This window comes from Pelophylax lessonae (genome assembly GCF_965119305.1).
Source record: "Pelophylax lessonae genome assembly, chromosome: 2".
In the NCBI taxonomy this organism is placed as follows: Eukaryota; Metazoa; Chordata; class Amphibia; order Anura; family Ranidae; genus Pelophylax; species Pelophylax lessonae.
In genome coordinates, this window is record NC_138769.1 from 295976023 (window position 1) to 296001654 (window position 25632).

The 25632-nt window shown below is 42.6% G+C and overlaps 1 protein-coding gene across 5 annotated transcripts in view; it reads right to left on the reverse strand.

The window, feature by feature from the left end:
• Positions 1-25632, reverse strand: part of KIF21B (kinesin family member 21B) — a 212120-nt gene that overhangs the window by 40361 nt on the left and 146127 nt on the right. For all 5 annotated transcript variants that reach the window (XR_014224915.1, XM_082245371.1, XM_082245372.1 and 2 more), the window contains exons 20-23: positions 21670-21864; positions 12916-13017; positions 12683-12812; positions 6690-6750 (exon numbers count right to left, since the gene is read on the reverse strand). Coding sequence is in view for 4 of the 5 variants with exons in the window: in XM_082245371.1 (XP_082101497.1) it covers positions 6690-6750; positions 12683-12812; positions 12916-13017; positions 21670-21864 (488 nt within the window). In the remaining variant the exon portion in view is untranslated. The remainder of the gene's footprint in view (positions 1-6689; positions 6751-12682; positions 12813-12915; positions 13018-21669; positions 21865-25632) is intronic.

The following is a 25632-nucleotide window of genomic DNA, read 5'->3' on the forward strand; positions in this document are numbered from 1 at the left end:
GTATCAGAAATGATAGAAATCTTAAAAGATTTACTCATATCATAATTATAACATATTGTTATTCAATGATACTGTAGTGGTTGTAATAACCCAATTCAGTGTCATATAGGTAAACACATTGGGTCGGTAGCCTGCCAGTCTATTGCGATCCTACTGTGAGTTCTGTGTACTGTGATGTTTTTATGTGTTTTTCACCACAACATAGAGATTTTATTAATGAATTTACATATATCCATTATAATATTGTATAGATTTTTTATGAAAGAAGCATGCTATTGGAAAGTTATATACTTTAGTTTTCCTTCATATATAATATGCACCTCCCTCTGTTAGAAGGATTTTTAATAGATGCTTCAAAATAGATGCTTGGAAAAAGTGATTCTTTTATTTAAATTTTTTAAATGTATGTATGTTTAAAAAGGGGCCGAGATATATCCCGGGTAACTATAGGCCGGTCAGCCTAACATCTGTAGTCTGCAAAATTTTGGAGGGGATGATAAGGGACCACATACAAGACTTTAGTAATGAAAACGGTATTATAAGTAGTAATCAGCATGGATTCATGAAAAATCGTTCATGCCAAACCAATCTATTAACCTTCTACGATGAAGTGAGCTGCCACTTAGATAAAGGTAAGCCTGTGGATGTGGTGTATCTGGACTTTGCAATGGCCTTTGACACCGTTCCCCACAAACGCTTACTGTACAAACTAAGGAAGGTAGGTATGGACCATAAGGTGAGTACCTGGATAGAGAACTGGCTCCAGGGGAGAGTACAGAGGGTGGTGATTAATGGGGAGTACTCGGATTGGGCGGGTGTGGAAAGTGGGGTCCCCCAGGGTTCTGTCCTGGGACCAATCCTGTTTAATTTATTCATAAATGATCTAGAGGAGGGGATATCTAGTACAATCTCAGTATTTGCAGATGATACTAAATTAGGCATGCCAATATCTTCTATGCAGGATGTGGAAATCTTGCAAGCAGACCTGAACAAAATAACGGGGTGGGCAACTACATGGCAGATGAGATTTAATGTAGAAAAATGTAAAGTAATGCACTTGGGGGCCAGAAACCAGAAAGCAAGCTACTCACTAGGGGGGGAACCTCTGGGTGAGTCTAGGATGGAAAGGGACCTGGGGGTACTGGTAGACAACAGGCTTGGAAGTGGCATGCAATGCCAAGCCGCTGCAAGCAAAGCCAACAGAATACTGGGTTGTATAAAAAAGGGGATTCACTCCAGAAATAAAGAGATTATTCTTCCACTCTACAAGACTCTGGTCCGGCCACATCTGGAGTATGCTGTCCAGTTCTGGGCACCGGTCCTCAGGAAGGATGTGCTGGAACTGGAGAAAGTCCAGAGAAGGGCAACAAAAATAATTAGGGGAATGGAGGACATCGGCTATGAGGAAAGACTACATGCACTGAACCTATTCTCTCTGGAGAAGAGACGCTTGAGGGGGGATATGATATCAATGTACAAATACTGTACTGGCGACCCTAGCATAAGGAACAAACTATTTAGAGTAAGGGAATACAATAAGACACGTGGCCACTCACTAAAACTAGAGGAAAGGCGGTTTAACCTTAAAGTGCGTAAGGGGTTCTTCACTGTAAGAGCGGTAAGGATGTGGAATTCTCTTCCGCAAGCAGTCGTATCAGCGGGGAGCATTGATAGTTTCAAAAAACTATTGGATGGACACCTTAAAGACCACAACATACAGGGGTATACAATGTACGGTTAAAAGCAAACACACACACATAGGTTGAACTGGATGGACTTGTGTCTTTTTTCAGCCTCACTAACTATGTAACTATGTAATATGTTCTGTTACAATACAGTCAGTTTAGAGGATAGGTTTGATAGCAAGGTAACTGTTTGTAGCACATAACAAAGAAGGGGTTAGTGTTAAAGATACTTGAATGCATGCCACGATTGCACACTGAGTTGCCTTGCTAATTAATTAGTAGCCATATGTTCCTTGGGGAAGCCTATCGTCTGACATGGAATAGGTTAATAACCATATAACCATATGAATGACACTACTTAAGGGCCCCCATTGAGAACATTGGGCAGACCTGAAGAAGGAGGCCACGCCCTCTGAAACGCATTGTCATAGCAACACTAGGGTCAGATACCAGCTGGCACTGCTCTAGGATCACTTGGATGTGTATCAGGATCAAGTCTCCCGGTGATTGGAGGATCCTCGTTGTGTGTGGGCGGCTTACCCTGGATCCAGCCTGGAGCCCTAAACATGGGAGAGCCACTATAGTTTCACATAGACTTGCTTGTTCTCTGAACATAATGTGAGTGTTTAATGTTACTTTGTTATCTTTTCATTTTAAACAATAAACGGTGTTGCACTAGGAGCCGGTGTGCTCTGTCCTTTCGATTTATGTTTTTGCAGTTATCCTGCTGGTGGATGGAGCAGCACGTCACATCATACACCACCCGAGTTAACCTCTTCCTTGGTGAATGTTTTAAGACTCTAATCGTTTAGGATTAACTCATTTTGTTGGGGTTTTACTTTGCTCTTACAGACTCATTGGACTCTAGCGCTATGTTGGTATTTTTTGTTTAACATATTTCAGTGCTGTGATAGTTTGACTGACAACTATCAGTCATGCAACACTGTACCCAAATGGATATTAGATAAAATTCTGAGACAGATAATGGATTCTTTTGGTGTTTTTTATAATCACTGTTTTGTTTACTATATAAAGGAAAAAAATACCAAAAAATATGTGTTTGCGTACATTTACTTTTTTATTTCTTTAGGATCCCACAATTACTGGTGGTCAGTGACAATTTAAACCCCCTTTACATAAAACAAAAAATGATTGGTGGTCAGTGGCATTTTATACCAGGAACCCACCTTTTAAAAAAAAAAAAAAAAAATCCCACAATTATTAGCGGTCAGTGGTACTTTAAGACCTTTCACCTTCATCTTTGAGCTGCAGATCCTCCTCCCTGCTGTGCTTCCAAACATTCAGCCTATTCACAACAGAAAAAAGGGAGCTTCCTACATGGCTAAATGTTTGTAAACACTACTAGCATTTGCACTTGTGATGAATGTGACCGGTTCACAAGGTACAGAGCCACTCTAATTGGCTTTGTACATCGCAACTATGATTTGTGCTGTCCAATGACCACTTAGATCACAGCCATTATTGGGTGCATTTTCTGAAGCACGGTTTATAAATAGGCACTCCAGAAATACAAGTCCTCTCTGATGTGTTTTTTTTACAATACAATAGTACAGAGGCGGTTGGACATACTCACTTATAAAAAGCCATGCCCACCATCAGCACTCCTACTTTAATTTCCTCTGGTGACCCCATGTACCTACATTCAACACTATGTAAGGTAACTGGTGGCTCATGAGACACAGAAAAATAACAGAATCATCTGACATCCCCTGTGTTCTGTCCTCAGAAAAAATCCTACACCTACAGATTTAGAACAATATACAGCACCTTCAGGAACGAGCTATGATCTAACTTGGTGGTGCCCAATCCATACTTCCCAAGGCCTGTTTGCATGCAGGGTCTACCGAGAAAGAGCCAGTTGGTTGTGTATGAATCTCAGGCCAAAAAATTCTAGTTCTCCTTGGTCATCATAGTGGCCACTCAAATAGCAATTTCAGGAGCAGTTCAGCAGTAGCTGCCCCTAGAAGTCTCTAATATCAAGTTAATGGGTGAGGAATTCATGTAAAATTAAACCTTACACTTTAGTCTTGCACAGTTGTACAGGCTCATCACATGTACTAAAATTGCTCACTTTGATTTCACTGCACATTGTGAGCTTCCCACTGTGAGCATTAAAAGCTGCAACAAGTCAGATAGTATTTGCCTCATTTCCTGATTGTAGGACACCCTGCATTATCTAACCCTTTCCCACCCACCCCCCCCCCCCCCCAGCCTGTCCTTCGCCCGGCCCTTTCATTTGTTGGATTTCAGTTCTTTTAATCATGGAGGCTCAGTATGGAACACCCACTTCTCCAGACTGGTACCCACCAATCAAGGCATTTTGTTGGCATCATTTCTCCCAGAAGCCAGCCCACTGCTTGCAGCAGGGCTTAGGGCTTTCAGAGGAGTACTGGGGCAGGGTCCCGTGATGTTTTTAGGACGTTATGTACAACACCCTGCAGGCCCCGCCTCCTACATTGTGAGAAAAGCACAGACAGCTAATGATGATGTCACTGGGTCTAAAAGTGTGACATTAAAAAAAAAAAAAATGTCAGTAGCATGTTATTGGGGGGATGAGGGAGGAGAGGAGTTGGGGATGGCAAAATACAGATTAAACTTCAGCTTTCAGGACCGGTTCACACCACAATTCCTGTGTTCCGGATGTGTTTCTGCATGCGCGTTTTTGATGCATTCCAGTTTTCTTTTCGCTTCTTCATTTCAGATGAGGACATGTGCGTTCCGGTGAACTTTTGATGTGTTTTGCAGCGTTCCATACATAAAAAAGTGCAACAAGTTCTGTTTTGTTGATTGCACTGAAACACACTGCACTGATGTGATTAAGGGCCATTGGAATCCATGTTAAACACTGTCCATGCATTTTTGATGCAGAATTAAAACATATTGGACTACATCTGGTGTGAACCATCCCTAAAGACCTACTTGTACACTGGATATACAGTTGATGTCCCATTCTCCTTTGTAGGAAGAAAAAAAAAAAGTATTTGCTTCATCTTTGTACTGACCTTGGATCATTATAACAATCCATAAAAAGTTATTAAATCGCCTCTATGCTAAGCTGTAAATAACAAAACATAGTCATGAGCCAGAGGACAGTGATCACCGTGCTAAAATAAATGTCCCTGATTGCATATACTAGGGAGCTGCAGACAATTCCATCAAGAGTTATGTTTATCACTTTCACTTTAATGACGTCTCACTTTTCTTCTTAAAGCAGAGGTAAACCCATAGATTTAACAGTTTAAAAAAAAAACGTTACATTCTCGTCACGTGCAGAAATGTAACATTTTTTGTGCTCTCAACCAAACTGTCAAACCATCCAATGTCATAACAGATTACATTTGCAGCATCATGCTAGTTGTAGATTAAAGTGGAGTTCCACCCAAAAGTGGAACTTCCGCTCATTTGCTTTCTCCCCCGCCTCCGGTGCCACATTTGGCACCTTTCAGGGGGGAGGGGGGAACGGGTACCTGTTTTTGACAGGTATCCTTCCCCACTTCCGGGAGACGGTGCTGCGGCGCTGTCCCTTGGAAGTTTGGTCCCCTCCTCCTTCCCCCGCCGCTGAGCCAATCCGAATGCGCAGCGTGCTTTGCGCATACGCATTAGGGACCCGCCCGTGAAGGCTTCACTGCCGGGTTCCCTCACCGGCAATGGCGGCGGCAGCACCCGACAGCCGATGGAAACATCAGCTGCGATGCTGACATCGCTGGACTCCAGGACAGGTAAGTGTCCTAATATTAAAAGTCAGCAGCTACAGTATGTGTAGCTGCTGACTTTGAATTTTTGGAGGGGAAGGCTGGAACACCGCTTTAACCGCTTGCCGACTGCCGCAAGTACATATACTGCGGCGGTCAGCCCCGTGCAGGCAAAGTGACGTATGGGTAAGTCACTCGCCTGTGAGCTAATAGGGGGCGAGCGCGCCACCGGAGGAGCGCTCCCGCCCCTGCTCGTTCACGGACACCTCCGCGTGAGTGACCGTGAGTGAACGGATGATCACTCGCGATCATCCGTTACAGAGGGAGAAAGGCAGGCGGCTAATGTAAACAAAGCCGCCTGTCATTCTCCCCTGTGTAAGTGCAGAGATCATATGGTCCTGCTATGCAGGATCGTATATCTCTGTGGTTACATCACTAGCCACATCCCTTCACAGTTAGAAACACGCCCCTAGGGACACACTTAACCCCTCCTTCTCCAATAAAGTTAACCCCTTCCCTGCCAGTGTCATTTTTACAGTAACAGTGCATATATATAGCACTGATTACTGTAGTAATGTCACTGGTACCCCCAAAAGTGTCAAAAATGTCAGTCAAGGGTCCGATCTGTCCGCCGCAATGTCACAGTCCCGCAAAAAAATCGCAGATCGCCGCCATTACGCGTTAAAAAAAAAAAACCAACAAAAATGACAAAAATCTTTCCCTTAGTTAGTAAACGCAATAACTTTTGCGCAAACCAATCAAAATACGCTTATTGCGATTTTTTTTTACCAAACATATGTAGCAGAAAACAAATTGCCCAAAAATGTAAAAAATTTTGATTTTTACATTTTTTTTCTTGGGAATTTCATATAAAAAAATGTGAAAAATATTGTTATTTTTGCAAAATTGTCGCTCTTTTTTTTGTTTATAGCGCATGATCAAAAAATCGCACAGGTGATCAAATACCGCCAAAAGAAAGCTCTGTTTTTGGGAAAAAAAGGACGTCAAATTCGAAACTGTCCGTTAAAGTCACGCAGTGCCGAATCGCAAAATAGGGCCTGGTCAGGAAGGGGGTAAAATCTTCCGGGGCTTAAGTGGTTAAACAAAGGCCAGGACGGCAGCTTCCCTGGCTGAAAACGATAGGAGGGTTTAATTCCACTTTAAGTAAATTGATCACTGGTGAATGGTATAGTTTTGACAACACAAAACTAAGAGGCTCTGTTTGAGCTCTGTGCAACCATAATACATTTTCACTTTTTGTCATTAACATTTTGTTAATTTACAAACTTACCTTCCATCGGACATTTGGCTGATTTCTGACACCTCCTCATCTGTGCTAGCATACCCATTCTCTGTAACACAAGCAGTGTATGAAATTAGATGCACACAAACAGCTACATAACATTAAAAGATTAAAGCTTATCTAAAAGTAGGGAACTTTTGTAAGTCTTTACTGCTGCCCTGCTGTGTCCCCGCTAGAAAAATGATTCTTTCCATTCATTCTACTGATCATTACCACTGAGAATGAAAGTGAAGGACATTTTTAAAAAATCAGACTGTGGCCCACAAAGGAGTAGAGAGGAAGTTTTCCAATGGGGACATTGGCTGCCATAGGAACTGTCTAAAAAAAGATTTTCATCACTTTCTGTTGTGTCCCTGGGACAAGAAGGAAACCTCTCCAATACATTGCCTTGAAAAAAGTATTCACACCCCTTAAAATGTTCCACATTTTGTCAGGTTACAACCAAAAATGTAAATGTATTTTATTGGGATTTTATGTGACACACCAACACAAAATAGCACATAATTATGAAGTGAAAGAAAAATGATAAATGGTTTTCAAAAGTGTTTACAAATAAATATCTGAAAAGTGTGGTGTGCATGTGTGTTCAGCCCTCTTTAGGCCCCTTTCACACAGGCGGACCGTTCAGATCCGCCTGTTCGTTTTTGTGGCGGATCTGAACGGTCCTCCCATGCATCTCTATGGGGGATCGGATGTCAGCGGAGACATGTCCGCTGACATCCGACCCGATCCGATAAATCTGGACAGATGGAAACCCTATTTTCCATCCGTTCAGCGGATCGGATGGGTGCGTTCCCATCCGATTTCCCCCATAGTGATGCATGGGGAACTGACAGCTGTGTCTCCGCACACAGCGCGGAGACACAGCTGTCATCCTGCTGCTCAGCAGGGGATCGGCGGCTCGATTCCCCGCTGAGAAAAACGGAATCCATCCGACGGATGGATAGTGTGAAAGGGGCCTAAAGCCCCGTACACACGTACCGATTGTCGGCCGTAAATATTCGGCCGACCACCGATCGGCCAATTGTAGGCTTGTTAGTATGATGCTTCCGACAGCGCATTTTCGGCCGAACAGAATCTGGTGTGCAGGCATTAAAATTTTTGTTGGCCAACACCAGAACGGCCGATTGTTCGCCAGTCAGTACAGATTTCGGCTGACAGACAGCAGATTAGCAAGACTGGGCATGCTCAGAAAAGAAAAAAGACAAGGAAAGTTAACCATCACATGACATCACTTCTGCAATCGGCTGTTGTTGGCCGACAAAATTCGTGTGCAGTCTTTTGCAGTTTTCAGCAGACACGACAGCCCTGGACAAAAGACGGTCGATGTTCGGCCGACGATCAGTACGTGTGTACGGGGCTTAACTCTGATACCTCTACCTAAAATTTAGTGCAACCAAGTGCTTTCAGAAGTCACCTAATTAGTAAACAGAGTTCCCCTGTGTGTAATTTAACCTCACTATAAATACAGCTGTTCTGTGAAGCCCTTTAGAGGTTTGTTAGTGAACCCTAGGGCCGGTTCACACTAGATGCAGTGCGAATTTACAGCGAAATCACTGCAAATTTGCACCACATCAAAATCGCAACTTGTTCATGCAAACTGATTGCAAAGTGTATGTTAAGTTAACGACACCCCGCAATAAGTTTGCGAAAAGCAGCGTGATTTGCAGAAATGATCGCATAGGTTTACACAGCCATGCAATCTGATTCTGGAGCGGACAAAAAAAGGGTTTGGTCTGAATTCGATGCAAATTCAGCCATACAGTTTGTATGTCTGAATTTGCATCGCACAGACATCACATGTGATCTACACAGCAATGCGGTGCAAATCACATGCAATGTCTGCCATTGCACTAGTGTAAACCAGCCCTTTGTGAACAAACAGTATAAAGGGTATAATGCAGGCCATACATGGGTCGAATTCTGAGCGATTTGTCGATTGAAAATGTGTTTTGTAATCCAATGGTACCACCATTGATTTTAGAAAATCAACCAACCAAGCCTTAAATTTGACCTGATATTTACATAGTTACATAGTTAGTGAGGTTGAAAAAAGACATCAGTCCATCCAGTTCAACCTATGATGTGTGTGTGTGTTTGCTTTTAACCGTACATTGTATACCCCTGTATGTTGTGGTCTTTAAGTTGTCCATCCAATAGTTTTTTGAAACTATCAATGCTCCCCGCTGATACGACTGCTTGTGGAAGAGAATTCCACATCCTTACCGCTCTTACAGTGAAGAACCCCCTACGCACTTTAAGGTTAAACCGCCTTTCCTCTAGTTTTAGTGAGTGGCCATGTGTCTTATTGTATCTCCTTTCTTATTTGAAGAAAGAAAGAAAAATTAGTGGCGGGGAATCTGCTTTTCTTTCACAGATCTTACACATTTCTTTTTGGATTATATTTCTCACACCATTCCCTTATCATTGATTAGAAATTCATTTGTTTTTCACAAATTTCCAATGTGCCGCACGAAAATCGCCAGTTGCTGCGGCCTCACTAATGATCAAAAATGTAATTATTATTCAAAGGTGCGATTTTTTTAAACAAAAAACTCAACACGTTTATGGCCGGCATAAGTCTCCAATCCTGGGTTCAGGTTTTGCGAACAACCAGCACACTGATTGTGCAGGTGTGTGCAGGGCTTTTATTAGAGACCTGAGTATGCAGGGCTTCATACCTAGCAGACAGAGTAGGTCTCTGCCCAGTAATCAGGAGGGCTCCACCTAGCAGACAGGTGGGAGCTAGTGTAGCAGGGAGCTGTTAAGCGATTGCATTGAATTTGTGTTAGAAAACTGTCTGGAGGAGACAGACAAGGACCTTAGGACTGAGGTCAAAGCAGCAGTGCTGCAAGTGTAATGCCTCGTACACGCGCACCGATTGTCGGCCGACCGATCGTCCGTCTTTTGTCCAGTGTTGTTGTGTTGGTTGAAATGTGCTCTAGACTGCACACAAATTTTGTTGGCCAACAACAACCAACTGCAGAAGTGATGTCATGTGCTGGTTTACTTTCCGTGTGTTTTTTCTTCTCTGAGCATGCCCAGTCTTGCTCATGTGACTTTTGTCTGCCGAAATCTGTACTGACTGACGAACAATCGGCCGTTCTGGTGACGGCCAACAAAAATTTTATAGCATGCACACCAGATTTTGTTCGGCTGAAAAGTCGCAGTCGGTTGTCGGAAGCATCATATTAACAAGCCGACAATCGGCTGATCGGACGTTGGCCGAAAATTTACGGCAAACAATCGGTGCGTGTGTACGAGGCATAAGCCAGGAGGCTGATGGACATTGTTTTGTGCCAGAGAAGTGCATTAAAGCCCTGTGAGGGAAACCTATGTGTTGAACTACACCTTTGGGTTAATTAAAGTGGGGAAAAAAAATAACCTTAGGTATCAGGCACGTAGGTTAAAAAAAAAAACATTTTTTTTTTAGGCATACGCCATTATTTTTTTATGGCTCTAAACAGGATTTTATGTTATACTATGTGGCCATGAGCATCAGGCATTTAAATCCAGTATTTTAGGAGCAGCATTTAGAGGCATTAACAAAAATTACACCAAAGCTGTGTTCAGAGAAGAACTTATAAGCACAATTTACAGGTGTACGGGCGTATACATGTGTAAATGTGCATAAAACTATCCCAATGGCCAGAATAAATTAATATTCTTGACAGTAGAAAGAATTTGCACTCAACGCCATATGTACATAAAACTCGCTCATCCATGTCTTTATGGACCTTGCTTTGCGCAGTAATTTTGGAACCGGAAGGGGCCATCCCCAAACTGTTCCCGCGATGTTGGGAGCATGAAATTGTCCAAAATGTCTTGGTATGCTGATGCCTTTGTTCAGATCCGCCTGAAAAACTGACATGCGGATCTGAATGGTCCGCATGTGTGAAAGGGGCCTAAGAGTTACCGTCACTGGAACTAAAAGGCAAGGCAAAGTCCAACCCCTGAAAAACAATCCCACACCATAATCCCCCCTCTGCCAAATTATTTGGACGAGTGCACAAAGCAAGGTCAATAAAGACATGGACGAGTGAATTTGGGGTAGAGGAACTTGACTGGCCTGCACAGAGTCCTGACTTCAACCTGATAGAACACCTTTGGGTTGAATTAGAGCGGAGACTGCGAGCCAGACCTTCTCATCCAACATCAGTTGCCTGACCTCACAAATGTGCTTCTGGAAGAATGATCAAACATTCCCATAGACACACTCCTAAACCTTGTGGACAGCCCTCCCTGAAGAGTTGAAGCTGTTATAGCTGCAAAGGGTGGGACAACTCAATATTGAACCCTACGGACTAAAGGGCCATACACACTATCAGATTATCTGAAGACTTTTTCCTTCAGATTTACCTTTTCTATGTAGTGCAAGGGCCTGCCGGATTGCATACAAATTGAAAGTGTTTAGGTTTGACCTCATATTATATGGTTTTGGTAAGTCTACAGACAAGTCTTCAGATAATCTGATAGTGTGTATGGCCCATAAGACTGGGATGCCATTAAAGTTCATGTGTGTGTAAAGGCAGGCGTCCCAATACTTTTGGTAAAATAGTGTGTATCCTTTGCTAGCCATTCAGAAGCTCTCTAGTAGTGCAGAAAACTCTGTGTAGGCATGAATTTTCACACAATGCCTTTCACATCTCTGTGGTAAAGCTGGATACACACTATACAACTTTTGTTGGTAGATTTCCTTCAGATTTACCTTCAACTATGTAGTGCAAGGGCCTGCCAGATTGCATACAAATTGAAAGTGTTTAGGTTTGACCTCATATTATATGGTTTTGGTAAATCCAAAGGAAAAAATCTAAAGAAAATTGTATAGTGTGTATCCAGCTTAACCACTTGCCGACTGCCTAATGACTATCTACGTCGGCAGTCAGCCCCTCACAGGCAAAGTGACGTAGTACTACGTCGCTAGCCTGTGAGGCTCTAGAGAGCAAGTGCGCGCACGCTCACGGACCCCCCCGCGCGCGTGTGAGCAGCGGACTCGATGTCCACCGCTCACTCGCGATCATCGGTTACACCGGGAGAAAGGCAGGCGGCTAATGTAAACAAAACCGCCTGTCATTCTCCCCTGTGTAACAGCACAGATCATACGGTCCTGCTATGTAGGACCGTAGATCTCTGCTGTTACATGAAAAGCCACATCCAATCACAGTTAGAAGCACGCCCCTAGGGACACACTTAACCCCTCCTTCTCCAATAAAGTTAACCCTTTCCCTGCCAATGAAATTTTTACAGTAACAGTGCATATGTATAGCACTGATTACTGTAGAAATGTCACTGGTACCCCCAACAGTGTCATAAATGTCAGTCAAGGGTCCGATCTGTCCGCCGCAATGTCGCAGTCCCGCAAAAAAAAAAACGCAGATCGCCGCCATTACTCGTTAAAAAAAACAATAAAAATGACAAAAATCTTTTCCTTAGTTAGTAAACGCAATAACTTTTGCGCAAACCAATCAAAATACGCTTTTTGCGATTTTTTTTTTTTTTTTACCAAACATATGTAGAAGAAAACAAATTGGCCTAAAATGTTAAAAAATTTAGATTTTTACATTTTTTTCCCAGGAATTTGATATAAAAAATGTGAAAAATATTGTTATTTTTGCAAAATTGTCGCTCTTTTTTTGTTTATAGGGCAGGATCAAAAAATCGCACAGATGATCAAATACCGCCAAAAGAAATCTCTGTTTATGGGAAAAAAAGGACGTCAAATTTGTTTAGGTTCAGCGTTGCACGACCGCGCAATTGTCCGTTAAAGTCACGCAGTGCCGAATCGCAAAATAGGGCCTGGTCAGGAAGGGGGTAAAATCTTCCGGGGCTTAAGTGGTTAAGAGATATTCACAGCAAAGGATTTGCAGCACAAGCTTCAAATTGACTTACAATTGACACTAACCATAAAACATTAGGACAATTGAAAGACTTTCCATTGCTCCCATGGTACATAACATCCCATTATATTAAAGGTATCTCACCATTGAACGTTGATTGGCACTCTGATTTTTCCAGCAGCATCTGACTTTGTGTGAACCCAGCCATATCATTCTGTCTAAGCCGTGCCTCCAGGATCCGGATCTGAGACTCCTTTTGGGCCACTTGCAAGCCCTGACAAAAGAAGCAGTCTCTTTATACTGGACTATTCTGTGAACAGACTCATGATTTACATTTGTACTATATGTACCCATATTCCACAATTATTTTCTTTTACCTTATCTATAGATGCACGCAGAAAATTGTCAAGCAAATGTCGTGCTTCTGTCAGTGAACAAGAGCTGATGACCACTGAAGTATCTGTTGAGTCTAGGTCCTCCTAAACAACAGACAAACAAAGTTTTATAAATTATGTTAAACTGTGATCCACATGAACTCTGCTGGACCCAGTTAGTTACAATAAAAACAAATATTAAAAATCATCTCTGCAGTACATGCACAATTTTAAAAATATCCATGACATATGTGGCCATCATCCATAATTACATAGGTAAGAAAAAGGAAAAAATCGGACTAATAAAAGATGGATTTTATTGAACGATGAACATCCCTCTATTTGGCCTGCACAGTCCGATTTTTCTTTTCTTTTTCCTTGCAGTACATGCACATTTTAGGATCCTGCAAAACAATAACCGTTGATCTGCCAGAAATGCACTCTCAACCCTTATTGTGGGCTGACAACACACAGCATTGTTGTGGACTGAGTGTTGTCAACCCTGTGCAGCAGTGGCGGCTGGTGCTCCATGGGCCGGGAGGGGGGGGACAGCAGACGGACCATACCAGCTCGCACACCATACCACCCCCCACCCCCAGAGGGCAGGCAGCGGCGGTGGCGGCTTCCCCTGTGTCTCCTCCCTCCTCTTCCTCCTTGGCCAATAGCATGGCCTCTCCTTTCGGCAAATCGGAAAACTTGTCTCAGGGCCCGCTTCCTGATTGGCTGGGAGGAGCATCAGTGTGATAATAGCGAATATTCATTTGCTATTGTCACACAACTGGGTTGGCTCAGGGCGCAGTGCTCTGTGCCCCGGGCCCACCCTTTTTTTGAAGCCTATTAGAGCCTCTGGTTCTAATCACGTGCTTAAAAAAAAAAAGCCCATTGGAATCCATGCGTCCGGTGCCCTGCATGTAGATAGGGGCAGGATGCATGGATGGCCTGCGCCCCCAATGGATGGGCCGCCACTGCTGTGCAGTGTGTTTTTGCTACTCAACCACTCCCACTCTCAGATTTCTCCACATAAAGGCTAATCATTCTGTAGTCAAATAAAAGAACTAGGATGGCCCTTTAAGATAACACAGAAAGTGTTCAGAGGACACATTGTTGACTTGTTTTCAAAATTTCAGTCTTAAAAGTTGTCATTCTCATCCTGATTTCACCATTCTCATCCTGATTTCACTACCTAACAAAACAGTATCACTTGATCTAGGCATGGGTATGTCTAGGTTTAATTCTACACTTAGACCAGAGTTAGAGCTTTGGTTATTACTTTGTTTAGCAATGCAGTAAGAGCAGTGATGATCAACTTTCTTATAGTTGTTGGTGACCATGAACATGCTATAGGAGTTGCTGGGAGACTGTGACATTCTTTAGGAAACAGACTGGAGACACATTACTTGAGACTTTTAAGGGCCACCCCATGGGCTGCACAAAAAGTGTCAGAATAGCATTCTCCAGGGAGTTCTAGCTTGGATTGCATACTGATTTACAGCATTACATTTGTTAATTGTTTTCCTTAAAATTATTGTAAAGATCACCTTGTAAAACAATCAATTCAATTTAAAATAGAAATGAAAGGTAAAATATTCGTGTGTGGATATAACAAACATTATAAATAAATGTTTTCGCTTTCTCCATAAGTGATAACATTCCCTCTGTTCTCAGCTGCATAAGAGCTGGGGGGGGGGGGGGAGAAGCAACAGTACACTAAGCTTTCCAGTGTATGACTGTACGAGGGGGGGGGGGGATGTCAGGACAAGTCTGGTCATTGGAGGTGAGCAGGCTCATATCAGGAATATGAAATGTTGGGTTAACATACTCTTTAAATTTTGCAGGTTCGTGAGGCTTATTTTAGGGACCTTTTTACTCCAGATCTGTTCTCTAAATATCCCAGTGAACTTTTTGTGTTCACTGTCAGGAGGAGTTTACACCACTTAGTGCATTTGCCCTTACATTTTTGCAGCAAGGGAAGAGTTTACCAGAGTTACTTAGTAATGTATTAGGAGCTGTAAATGCCCAGATAGTAAAGTATGATTATGTCCTGAATGTAGGACAGCAAAACTGCTAGAGAATGCGGCAATTGATTTTGGGAATGTTTGGATTTACCCCAATTTATAACTATTTCTAATCCAAATTCTTTAGTTTTGAATAGGGAAAAGTGTATGTAGCACTGCCCCCTAGGGAGCTGCTGAGTGTGGATTCCCCTGGGTTACCTAAGAGCCGGTTCACACTGAGGCGACACGACTCTTTACTACTTCGGGGGCGACTTGTAGATTACCATGCACAACGACTTCACATAATGGAAGTCTATGCAAGTCACTCCGAGGTCGCCCCAAAGTAGTACAGGACCCTTTTTCTAAGTCGGAGCGACTTGTGTTGCTCCTATTAGAACGGGTCCTGTAGCGGTCAATGGACCGCGAGGGAGCGCGACTTGTCAGGCTGACAAGTCGCCTGACAAGTCGCACTAGTGTGAACCGACTCTAAAGCAACAGTCTATAAAACTTATCACTTTAAGACTTGGCTCAGACAATGAACAGTCCAGGGGATTTGTTTTTTGTGTTTTATTTTAGAATTTGGATGGGAGAAGGGATGAGAAGGATACTCCAACTTGAACTATGTATGCACAATCTCTGAGAACAACTGACTGTAGTGTGTGCGGCAAGGCCGCTACTTCACCTTGCCACTAAAGTGAAGTAGAAGATATGTTCCTGAATTACATGATATGTTCCTGAATGAATTCCTCTTCCTCTTCTTTACCTGGCACCCCCTTTCTCACTTCCCGTGCATGCTAGCCCCTTATCCACTGGAGTGGTCCCCTTCCTGGGCAGACCCCTGGCAAACTTCCCGGTACTCACGAACACTGTTTTTCCCTGGGTTGCTCTCTGCCTTCAGCTCCACTCATCAGTATCCTGGACCTCCTGGCTCAGTATCACACACTTGGTCCACTAGGCCGACTGCCTGTGACCACCTTCCTTGCTGACATGAGGAGAGACAGCTGTCACCCTCCTCCTGGGACCTGGCTTCCCGCTTAACGACGCCCTGTCACATGTGCACCCGGCTTTTATGACCTATCCCAGAATGCACCACTGTTGTGCCAACCCACTGGGACAGCCACAAAAGCCTGTGTGTCCACTATCCAGAAGGCTTTCCCATTGGATACAGTGGGGACACTCCCTCAGCCCAGATGAATCACACCCTGGACACATGCAACAGGCAGAACTAACAATCAGGCTCCCCTGATAAGTAGATAGAGCTGTTAAGCTTTTACCAACCTAGCACCTACCTAGGAGGGTGCAATATGTATATTCCTATTCTTTGTATAGTGCAATTTTCTCCTCGTGGTTCCCTCCAATTAAACCTGCCACATGTTAGCAGTGCCAGGACAAGGCCAATCCGTTGCCCAGTGCGAAGATGGCAAACTGTGCCCCCCCCCCCCCCCCCGGGTATAAAGAAAGAGTCAGTGTCATTTCAAAACAAGAAATAACACAATACAAATTAAACTAGGTTTAATTCGATAGAAACAGAGTTCGCTCACACATTTTAAATATGTGTATTTTATTACAGGTACTTAGTGCTTTGAAATAATAATGGACAGAGCTCTGCCTTGTTTACATAGGCAGAGGTCTGTCCTGTGTGTCTTTCCAATGATCAGTGGGTGCCGGTGGTCATCCATTGGCCGGCACCCACTGATCGGCATCTGTTGTATATTAACACAGCATAGCCGGGTCGCCGGTGGCGAACGCATGTGCCCCCTATCTGGGAGTGCCAGATTACGTACCTAGTACGTGATCCAGTGCAGCAGAACCACCGTACATGTGATATGATCGGCAAGTGAATACTAATGACCACCAGCATCAGTCCCAGTTTCTGCAATTATATCCCCCAGCATCGGATTCAGTTTAAGAAACAGAAGCCAATTTACGCAATAATAACCCACAGCATTCGTGTCAGTTTCTGCAACAATAATCCCCAGCAATAGTGCTATCATATGTAATAACCCCCAGCATTGATGGCAGTGTCTGTAATCCCCATGTAAACTGGCTGGAGTGGTTAACTCTTGGGGGGGGGGAAGGTTGATTAACAACTTGTGGTCTGGTTACTCTCCTAACTGGTAATTGTGCTGTACACAAACAAAACTTATAATTTTTTCACACAAATAGAGCTTTCTTTTAGTGTTAATTGCACACCACTGCAATTTTTATTTTTTATTATATAAACGAAAAAAGACTAAGAATTTTGGAAACAAAAAACTATATTTTTTACTTTCTGCTATAAAACATATTCAATAAAAAGAAAAAAAAACAATTTATTTTTCAATTTAGGCAAAAATGTATTCTGCTACATGTATATTAGATGGTTTGTGTAAAAGCTAAAGCATCTACTAAACGATGGAATATAAACTGGAATTTTTTTTTATGTATTAGCAATGGGGGCGATCAGTGACTTATAGTGTGTGACAGGAAGTCAGGTAAATCTGTGGATGTAGTCACAGACAGGAGATACATTTCCACCTGGTTTAGAAAATTCACCAATTACTATAGGGTGTCGGCTGCAAAGGTAGCCAGAACTGTCTAAGGAAGTTGAAAGGCCTTCAGCTGTTCGGAATGAGGAAGTTAAGGCCTCTATAATTTGTCCAAAGGAAGTCCTATTGATTGCTGCCTCCTGACGCCGTGTGGGCTGGGGAGAGGAGGACAGTCAGATGTGTGCCTCCCGACGCTGTGAGAGCCTGGGAGAAGGATTGCTGCCTCCTGACGCCGTGTGGGTAGCGGAGGACAATCAGATGGGTGCCCCCTGAAGCTGTGTGAGCATAGGAGGGAAAGACCTCCTGGAGCGATGTGCGCTGAGGAGGGTAAAAAGTGTGAAGACTTCTCAAGGTGAGAAAATGAACTATTTCTATGTGGAAGAAATAAATGAACTGTTTGCTATGTGAAAAGACAAGCAAAGGGACATGTTCAATGTGAAGAGGAAAAGGGACATGTTCAATGGACATTTGTTGTGTGAAGAAAAAACATGGACTATTGAGTGTCCGCTGTAGGATCAGCAAAGTTTGCCCAACAGTAGGTTGGAGACAGACTCCGTAGATAGGTTCCTGTATGTGAGAAGGTAGCCGCCCACAGTGGCAAGGATTTATTTTATTTATGTTTATTTTGAATTATGCTGTTTTTGGAGCTTGCACTTGTGTGAAGAAAATTGCAAGAATAAAACTTTACACTGTTGTTTTCAACCACTTCTCGGCTATCTCCCTGTGTAACGAACCCCCCCAAGGGGTCATCCACGCCTACCACCGAGCTAATCTCCCACAAGTGGGACTGTGATAATGACACTAACTGACACTTTGTGGGAACTGACTAACTGCCACTGACATCACCAGTGACACTAATACAGAGATCAGTGTTAATACTGTACACTGTCACTGTACTAATGACACTGACTGGGAGGGGGTTAACATCTAGAGGCAATCAAGGGGTGTGCCTAACAATGTGCAAAGTATGTATTGTGTGCTGATTTTTAACACAGATTGATTTTCCTTGCTTTGTAGGGAGAAGAAACAAAGCAATCATTCCTTCTGTACAGAGCCGTCACAGGGAAGTTGATGGGTATGCTGCGGTGCCTGTAGCTGCAGCCATGTCGCAGTATATGTACTGCGGAGGGTCGGCAAGTGGTTAGTTACCAATGGTATTTTTTAATTGCAGCATGAAGGGGGTTAATGTCTTGCCACTGGTAACCCCCCCACTGTTAGTAGATTCATCTGTAGATGCCCATCTGCTTACTTTCTTTATCTGCTTACTTTTTTGATGCACTGCCTGGTTGTTTCCTCCTTTAGGTCGCACTCACTGCACTGCCCGGCGGAGCTCTATGGTCCTCTCCTAGCCCGCCTCCCAGCCGGCCTCTCAGTGATGTCACGCCTCCCCGGGACTCGGAAGCGCCTGTCGGGCGGAGATCACTCCGCAGCTCTGCCTGACAGGGAAGTTTAGGCCATGTCCTAGGCTTGTGCCAGGTGCAGGAGCGCACTTGGCACTTCATTGCAGGCAGCTCTGCAGAACTGTAGTGCGGCCGGTGGTAGTCACAATACTTGTTGCCCAGAAAAGATTTAGAAGCTCACTGCCAGCACTTCACCTGCGTCCCCCTTCCTACAGTAAATTGTTCTGCCCAGGGCATCCTCCCCCCCTTGTACCGACCCTGCATGTTGGGACAGATGAACAAGAACAGCCAGGGGTTTAATGACCAGGGCAAAAATTAAGGGATACAGGGGCAGCCTTGTCAGGTGCCCCATTGAATAACAAAAGAGGAGGAGTGGGAGTTGTTAACCCGGACACACACTTTTGATGTGCAAACAGTAACTGTGACCATTTCAGAACCTGGAGCTAAAGCCAAAATTTTATGGCACTTCCCATAAGTACCCCTACTCAACACTCTCAAAAGCTCTGCTTCATCCAGGGCCAGCAAGTCTCTGTTACCCATATTATCTGTGGGGATGTGCCGTGGACTACCTTTACCACTCTCAAAGCCAAAGCTCTTGCCAAGATGTTAATATCAGTGTTTAACAAAGAGAAGGGCCAGTAGTCAGTCGGAAGGGGATTTATGCCCTTTTTTAGTTGGGAAAAAAGTGATGGTTTCACGCAAGGAGCTGAAAATGGCCCTTTCACTACCTTAGTATGCATGGGGGGGGGGGGGCAAGAAAGTCTGCCTGATCATGTGACCACAGTGATTGATTGATCATTATTAAATTCCTTCTGTTCAATTTCCTCCTCTCTTTCGCTGCATGATTTCATGAGGCTTATCTCCTTAATAAGGAGGCCACCAGGGTATGCTTTTGGAGTGTCCCATTGAATGTCCTGTCAGACCGCAAGGGCTTGTCTGCTCAAACAAGGGAATTTGAAACTGTACATAAGAGTGGGAGGAAATGAACTAAAATGGGTTTATTTGTCTAATTTCCCAGTTTATGAGCTATCTTCCTGCTCACTTTGGTTAATTACTCCCAGGGGTGAATGATTGGAGATAGCTCTTGCCTCTATAGTGACAGATCCTACATAAGAAATATCTCCACCTTACCCAGGACTAAATCTATCCTTGACAGTTAATTATGAGTTTTAGAATAACAAGCATATTCTCTGTCAGAGGGGAGAAGCAATTGCAAGAGATTGACTGGTTTTCCGAGCGAGAATGTCATGCCAGGCATTGGAGGGCCAGTTTTGGGATATTTGTCCTAAGTTAGATTCAAAAAGTTATTAAAATCACCCACCACCAATAAAGAAAGGGGAAGCCAGGGAAAAGCACCTCAAAGAAAAATGGGGAAGGTTTGAAGAGGTTAGCTATCACAAAATCCTCGATCAGGATAAAGCCAAGTTGAACAACAGCATGTTAAAAGATAAGTCCAGGCAAAACTTAACTAACGCTAAACCTGCTCTATGTCACATTCTAAACCTAATCTATCTAACCCTGTAAAGCAAAAGTCACTGGACTTATTTATTCTGCAGCCAATCCGGTCTGGTCCCAGCATCAGCGTGGAGGCGGGTGCAGGAGAGAAATCTGACAACGAAAGCCCCATAGTAAGTCTATGGGTGACGTCACCCATTAATTTCGCAGCCATTGTCGGTCCTCTCCTGCACAGAGCTTCCGCTGACTGGAGACCTGACTGGATTGGGTGCAGAATAGATAAGTACAGTGATTTTTTCTTTACAGGGTTAGGGTTAGACAGATTAGGGTTAGAATGTGGCACAGAGTAGGTTCAGCGTTAGTTAGGTTTTGCCTGGACTTATCCTTTAAGTGAGTGCATCCATTCACATAGTCAACAGGCACTGGCACCCCCCTCCAGTGATTCAAAGCATAAACACATGTTAGGATATTGGCGATAGCTCTGTCTGCTCATGAAACATAAGACAATACCCTGAAATGTCAGAAAGAGTATAAAACATAACATATAAATAAACTAATACAGTACCACAAAATTGCTTTTAGCCGAAAAAAAGAGAACATTTGTCTTTCAAATCAGCCATTTGTTTCCATCTACCACCAAATAAAAAAGGAATTTAAATAAATAATTTAAACACAGACACATTAAACCGTTTTTGCTCAGACATATTTTGACTGACCACAAGCATAATAAAGTAATTACTAACTGTATTACGGACAGCCCTCTGGGACATGTGGGCAATTACTACTGAGCCATGTTCGTTAACCTATTCCAGTTTAACTGCATATCAGAAATTATTGGCATCTTGTAGCAGATTAGGATAGGTTTAAAGGCATGATTACTTTATTAATAATACAAATTGGTGGAGATATTTCCCTTTACAAGAATGCATGTTTAAATGTTTCCACTTGAAATCCTCTGCATTATTCATTCAAACAAAAAAATACTAAAGTGTATGATTTTTTATACAATCGATATATCACAACATTGTTACTTCTACACATGCAAACTATTTGTTGACATTCCCTTGTGGCTGATTTTAGATATTCTTCAATAATTAGGGGTTACTAAAAAAGAGCATGAGAACCCATGTATAAGGAATGCATGAAATTACACAGAAGACCAATTATGGTCATACTGTGTTTTTCTGCTGACATTAAGTATACGGTATGAGCACAAAGATTAAGTAAATAATGATGGAACAGGATTTTGTGGTTTGTTGTAATTGTGTGTCTCAGCATTGATAATTAGGGGAATCTTGCAAGCATGGTCATTTTGGTTGACATATGGAAGCGAATCATAACATGAGAATGACTGACGTGTGTCTTTATGATTAGAGATACCTTGGTTTCTTCCATCTGTACAATGGTGGCTTGGCATTCTCGAATACTGTCATTAATATAGTCTATATTCGCTGTTAAGGCTTCCAGTTCCTCTGCGACATCCTGCTGTGCCCGATCCTCTCCATTACCTGCCTCTGGGGGAATGGCTGTACGACTCAGCAAAGCCTCTTGCAGCAGTGAAAGCTCCTCACGTTTCTATTGAGAAAATTGTAGAGATAAGGATTCATCCAAACTGTGATGGTTGCAATTATATTATGTCTAAAAAGTCTACCAGGTAAATGACCTTGCAGGGCTCTTTTTTCTGAAAATTCAGCAGCAGGCTACAACACATGCTGATTCACATGGAATGTCTTCAGCACATTTAAAATAAACATACTTGGAGAAAAATGGTTAGTTTTTATCCAATGGAGATACAGTAGCTGATTTGGATATAGTGCCCTGAGATACAGGTCACAGTAAAATGGTGATTATGACTTTAATGCTAAACGAGTGTTAAAGAGTCAGACCTAAGTTAAATCCCAGTAACTAGAGGTACATAATATAAATGGGTACTAGGTAAAGTTGATCCAGGGAACATCCGATTGCCTCTCGGGGGATCAGGAAGGCATATTTTTCCCCTGCTGTAGCACATTGGATCATGCTTTGCTGGGGTTTTTTTTTTGCCTTCCTCTGTATCATCTGCGGGTATAGGATTGTGTATATGGGATTGTATGGTTGGGTTTTCAATACTGTTTTTTTTTTTTTGGTTGAACCAGATGGACTTGTGTCTTTCTTCAACCTGACTAACTATGTAACTATGCAGATCTTGTCCTTTTGGGCCTCAAGTGATGTAGGAAGTTAGTGGATGATTACCACCCATACTCAAAATATCAGTTTTGGGTTGACTTATTTTTGAAGATGTTTAACTTAGACGTAAGACTTAAAGTAAATCTTGCATGGGAACATTTCCAATGCTGCCATTACTGTCCCCAACTTTTTGAAGATGTTAGTTACACCCACTGTCATGCTGATGCTTTGGATTCAATACTCCCTGTGTCGCTAGTCTGGAACTATTTAGCAAATAAGGCATTTGAAGGCAGTTAGGCAGCTAGGATTTTAAAAGTAGGACAGTAATAGCAGTACCAATGCTTTTTCTCATGCAGGAATACTTTAAAGTGGATGTAAACCCCATTCATGAATTTTGACCTGGGAACAGATATCTGTAGAGTTTAACTATCTCTCTCTAATGCCCAAAGTGTTGTGTCTTTCTGTTGCTCCGTTCCTCTGTTATAAGCATGACAAGTTCTCCAAAACAAGATAAAAGCAGCTGGAAATTTGTGTCAGAGTGGGTGCATAGATATAGATTAGCAGAGAGCTGGTCTATTCATAGCACAGCTCTGCGTGTTTCTTCCTTCCTCTGCCTATGTGGAGGGGGGGGGGTTGCACCTTTCCTCCAATCAGCTGTCACACAGTGTATGCCAAGACTCCACACCCAGTGCTGGAACAGGACGAAAACATTCTAACACAATGTTCACTTTCTAAACAGTGTAGAAAGCTGAAGACAGCAGATATACAAATAAAACTTATGTAGGGAGATTTGTTTCATCTCTGTGTATCATCTGAGACTGTTTACTTCACTGGGTATATGTGAGGGTTTACATACACTTTATGGAGCACACAGACAACTCCAAATGGCTTTTTGGGGCTTTGGATACAGGGGAGAGGAACTAGAACATCTGTTTTTATTGCTGTCTGTGCCCCAAATTATCCTGTTTAACATTATCATTGAAAGTAAAAGAAAAACCCACATTTTGAGTTGTCCCCAGAAAAGTAAAAGAGGAGAAATCTTCCAATGGGGACGCTAGTTTTTGGTGACCTGGGGATCCCCAAGAGATTCCCTTAGTTTGCAGGGATTTCCTCTCACTTCCTGTTTGGCTATGGGACAGGAAGTGAAGGTAAATCTCCCTACTGGCACACAGATGGCAAAAGTAAGCCTTGCAGAATTTATAACCCTCGATTACTCGATCCAAAGTGAAAAAAAGTTTTGCCCATATCTCTACTTTAAGCACTTCTGTTTAGAGGAATAACTAAATAAGTTTAGTGTACACACCTTATAATACTAAACTGAAATCACAACAATCTTCCTTAATACAGCATTAATCACAGCATCTTTACTGCTTGCAGGTTTTATCAACCACTTCTAATTCACAATCTGTGGATTAACCACCTACTGCCCGTCCACCGTCAAATGACGGCGGAGCGGTGCAGCTCTCGTTCTGGGATGTTGTCATATGACTGTGCACCAGAACGGCCTCTCTAGCGTGCCCGCGGGGGTGCGAAGTGCGGAGATTGAGACCACGCCATGTTGGTAGGACATGGCTCTTTACCTATGTGATTGACTGCAGATACTGCTGCAACCTGAAGATGGTAATGTGCCTTTCATAAATAATGTAATTGTCAAGTAATATTAACAGTATTAAAAAACATTAATCAGTTAACACTCCATGGACTGTGGTTTGGGGACTTACTTGTGTAGGTTTTAGTACCAGCAAATTCTAAGTCTTTGTTTTGATCCCTTCACCTCCGGCTTCCTTTTTCCCTACTCAAACATCTTCTTTCTTATGCCTCGTACACATGCAACGATTATCGGCCGACCGATCGGACGTCTTTTGTCCAGTGTTGTTGTGTTGGTTGAAATGTGCTCTAGACTGCACAAGAATTTTCTTGGCCAACAAAAACCAACTTCAGAAGTGATGTCGTGTTGGTTTACTTTCCGTGTGTTTTTTCTACTCTGAGCATGCCCAGTCTTGCTCATCAGATTTTTGTTTGCCGAAATCTGTACTGACTGACGGAAAATCGGCCGTTCTGTTGACGGCCAACAAAAATTTTATAGCCTGCACACCAGATTTTGTTCGGCCGAAAAGTCAGAGTCGGTTGTCGAAAGCATCATACTAACAAGCCGAAAATCGGCCGATCGGACGTTGGCCGAAAATTCACGGCCAACTATCGATGCGTGTGTACGAGGCATTAGTCTCTCTATTTTTCAGAGTACTCCATTTGTAGAGGAGTTCCCCAATATAACACTCAAAGTTTGATGTTATATTGGGGCTTCCTTTTTCCCTACTCAAACATCTTCTTTCTTAGTCTCTCTATTTTTCAGAGTACTCCCTTTGTAGAGGAGTTCCCCAATATAACACTCAAAGTTTGATGCGGTACTTTACCACAATTGTCACCAAAACTCCAAAAACATTTAGTACACATAGAGCCCCCTCTGAAAGGAACACTCGTTATTTTGTATTACCTGGGGTTAAAAATTATGTATTCATAGGTGCACTTTAATTTTGTACTCGTGCTTGACTTAAGTTTTGTATGCTTTTGTACTCTGAATGTATAAAATTTGTTCAATAAAAATGTATTGAAACATTAAAAAAAAGTGTTTTTATTAAAACAGTATGCCAACAAAAAATTGTATGTCTGTACAAAAAGTACAAATTATTTAATAGGCAAATTAGTTATTGTCAATTTACCAATGCATACTGACTGACGCAGCTAAATTTTGCCTGCACATCAAAGCTTCAATGACCTTTGGGAACAAAAATGTTAAACATCAGAAGAAATGTAACAAAAAGAATCAGAAAGTTTTTGTACACTGTTCTAAGAAACAATATGCACCTCTAAGCAGAAATGTGCTATTTTGGGAAATGTGCACACTAAAGTTGCAAGGTCATTACTGAACTTGAAAATATTCACTGCAGGCATACTTGCATGGTAAGAGCTTGTATTCTCAGCAGACACAAACTCAATTTAAAACCTGCGCACAATTTTTTTCATAGGTTGAGTGCCATAAATAACAGCGTTACATCTAAAACCGTAAGAACCAATACTACCTAGAGATACACATGCACACAGTTACAGATAACTTCAAAGTGGCGATGGCTGCTGGTAAAATGTTACTAAACCCACAATAGTATAATCAGTTTTATG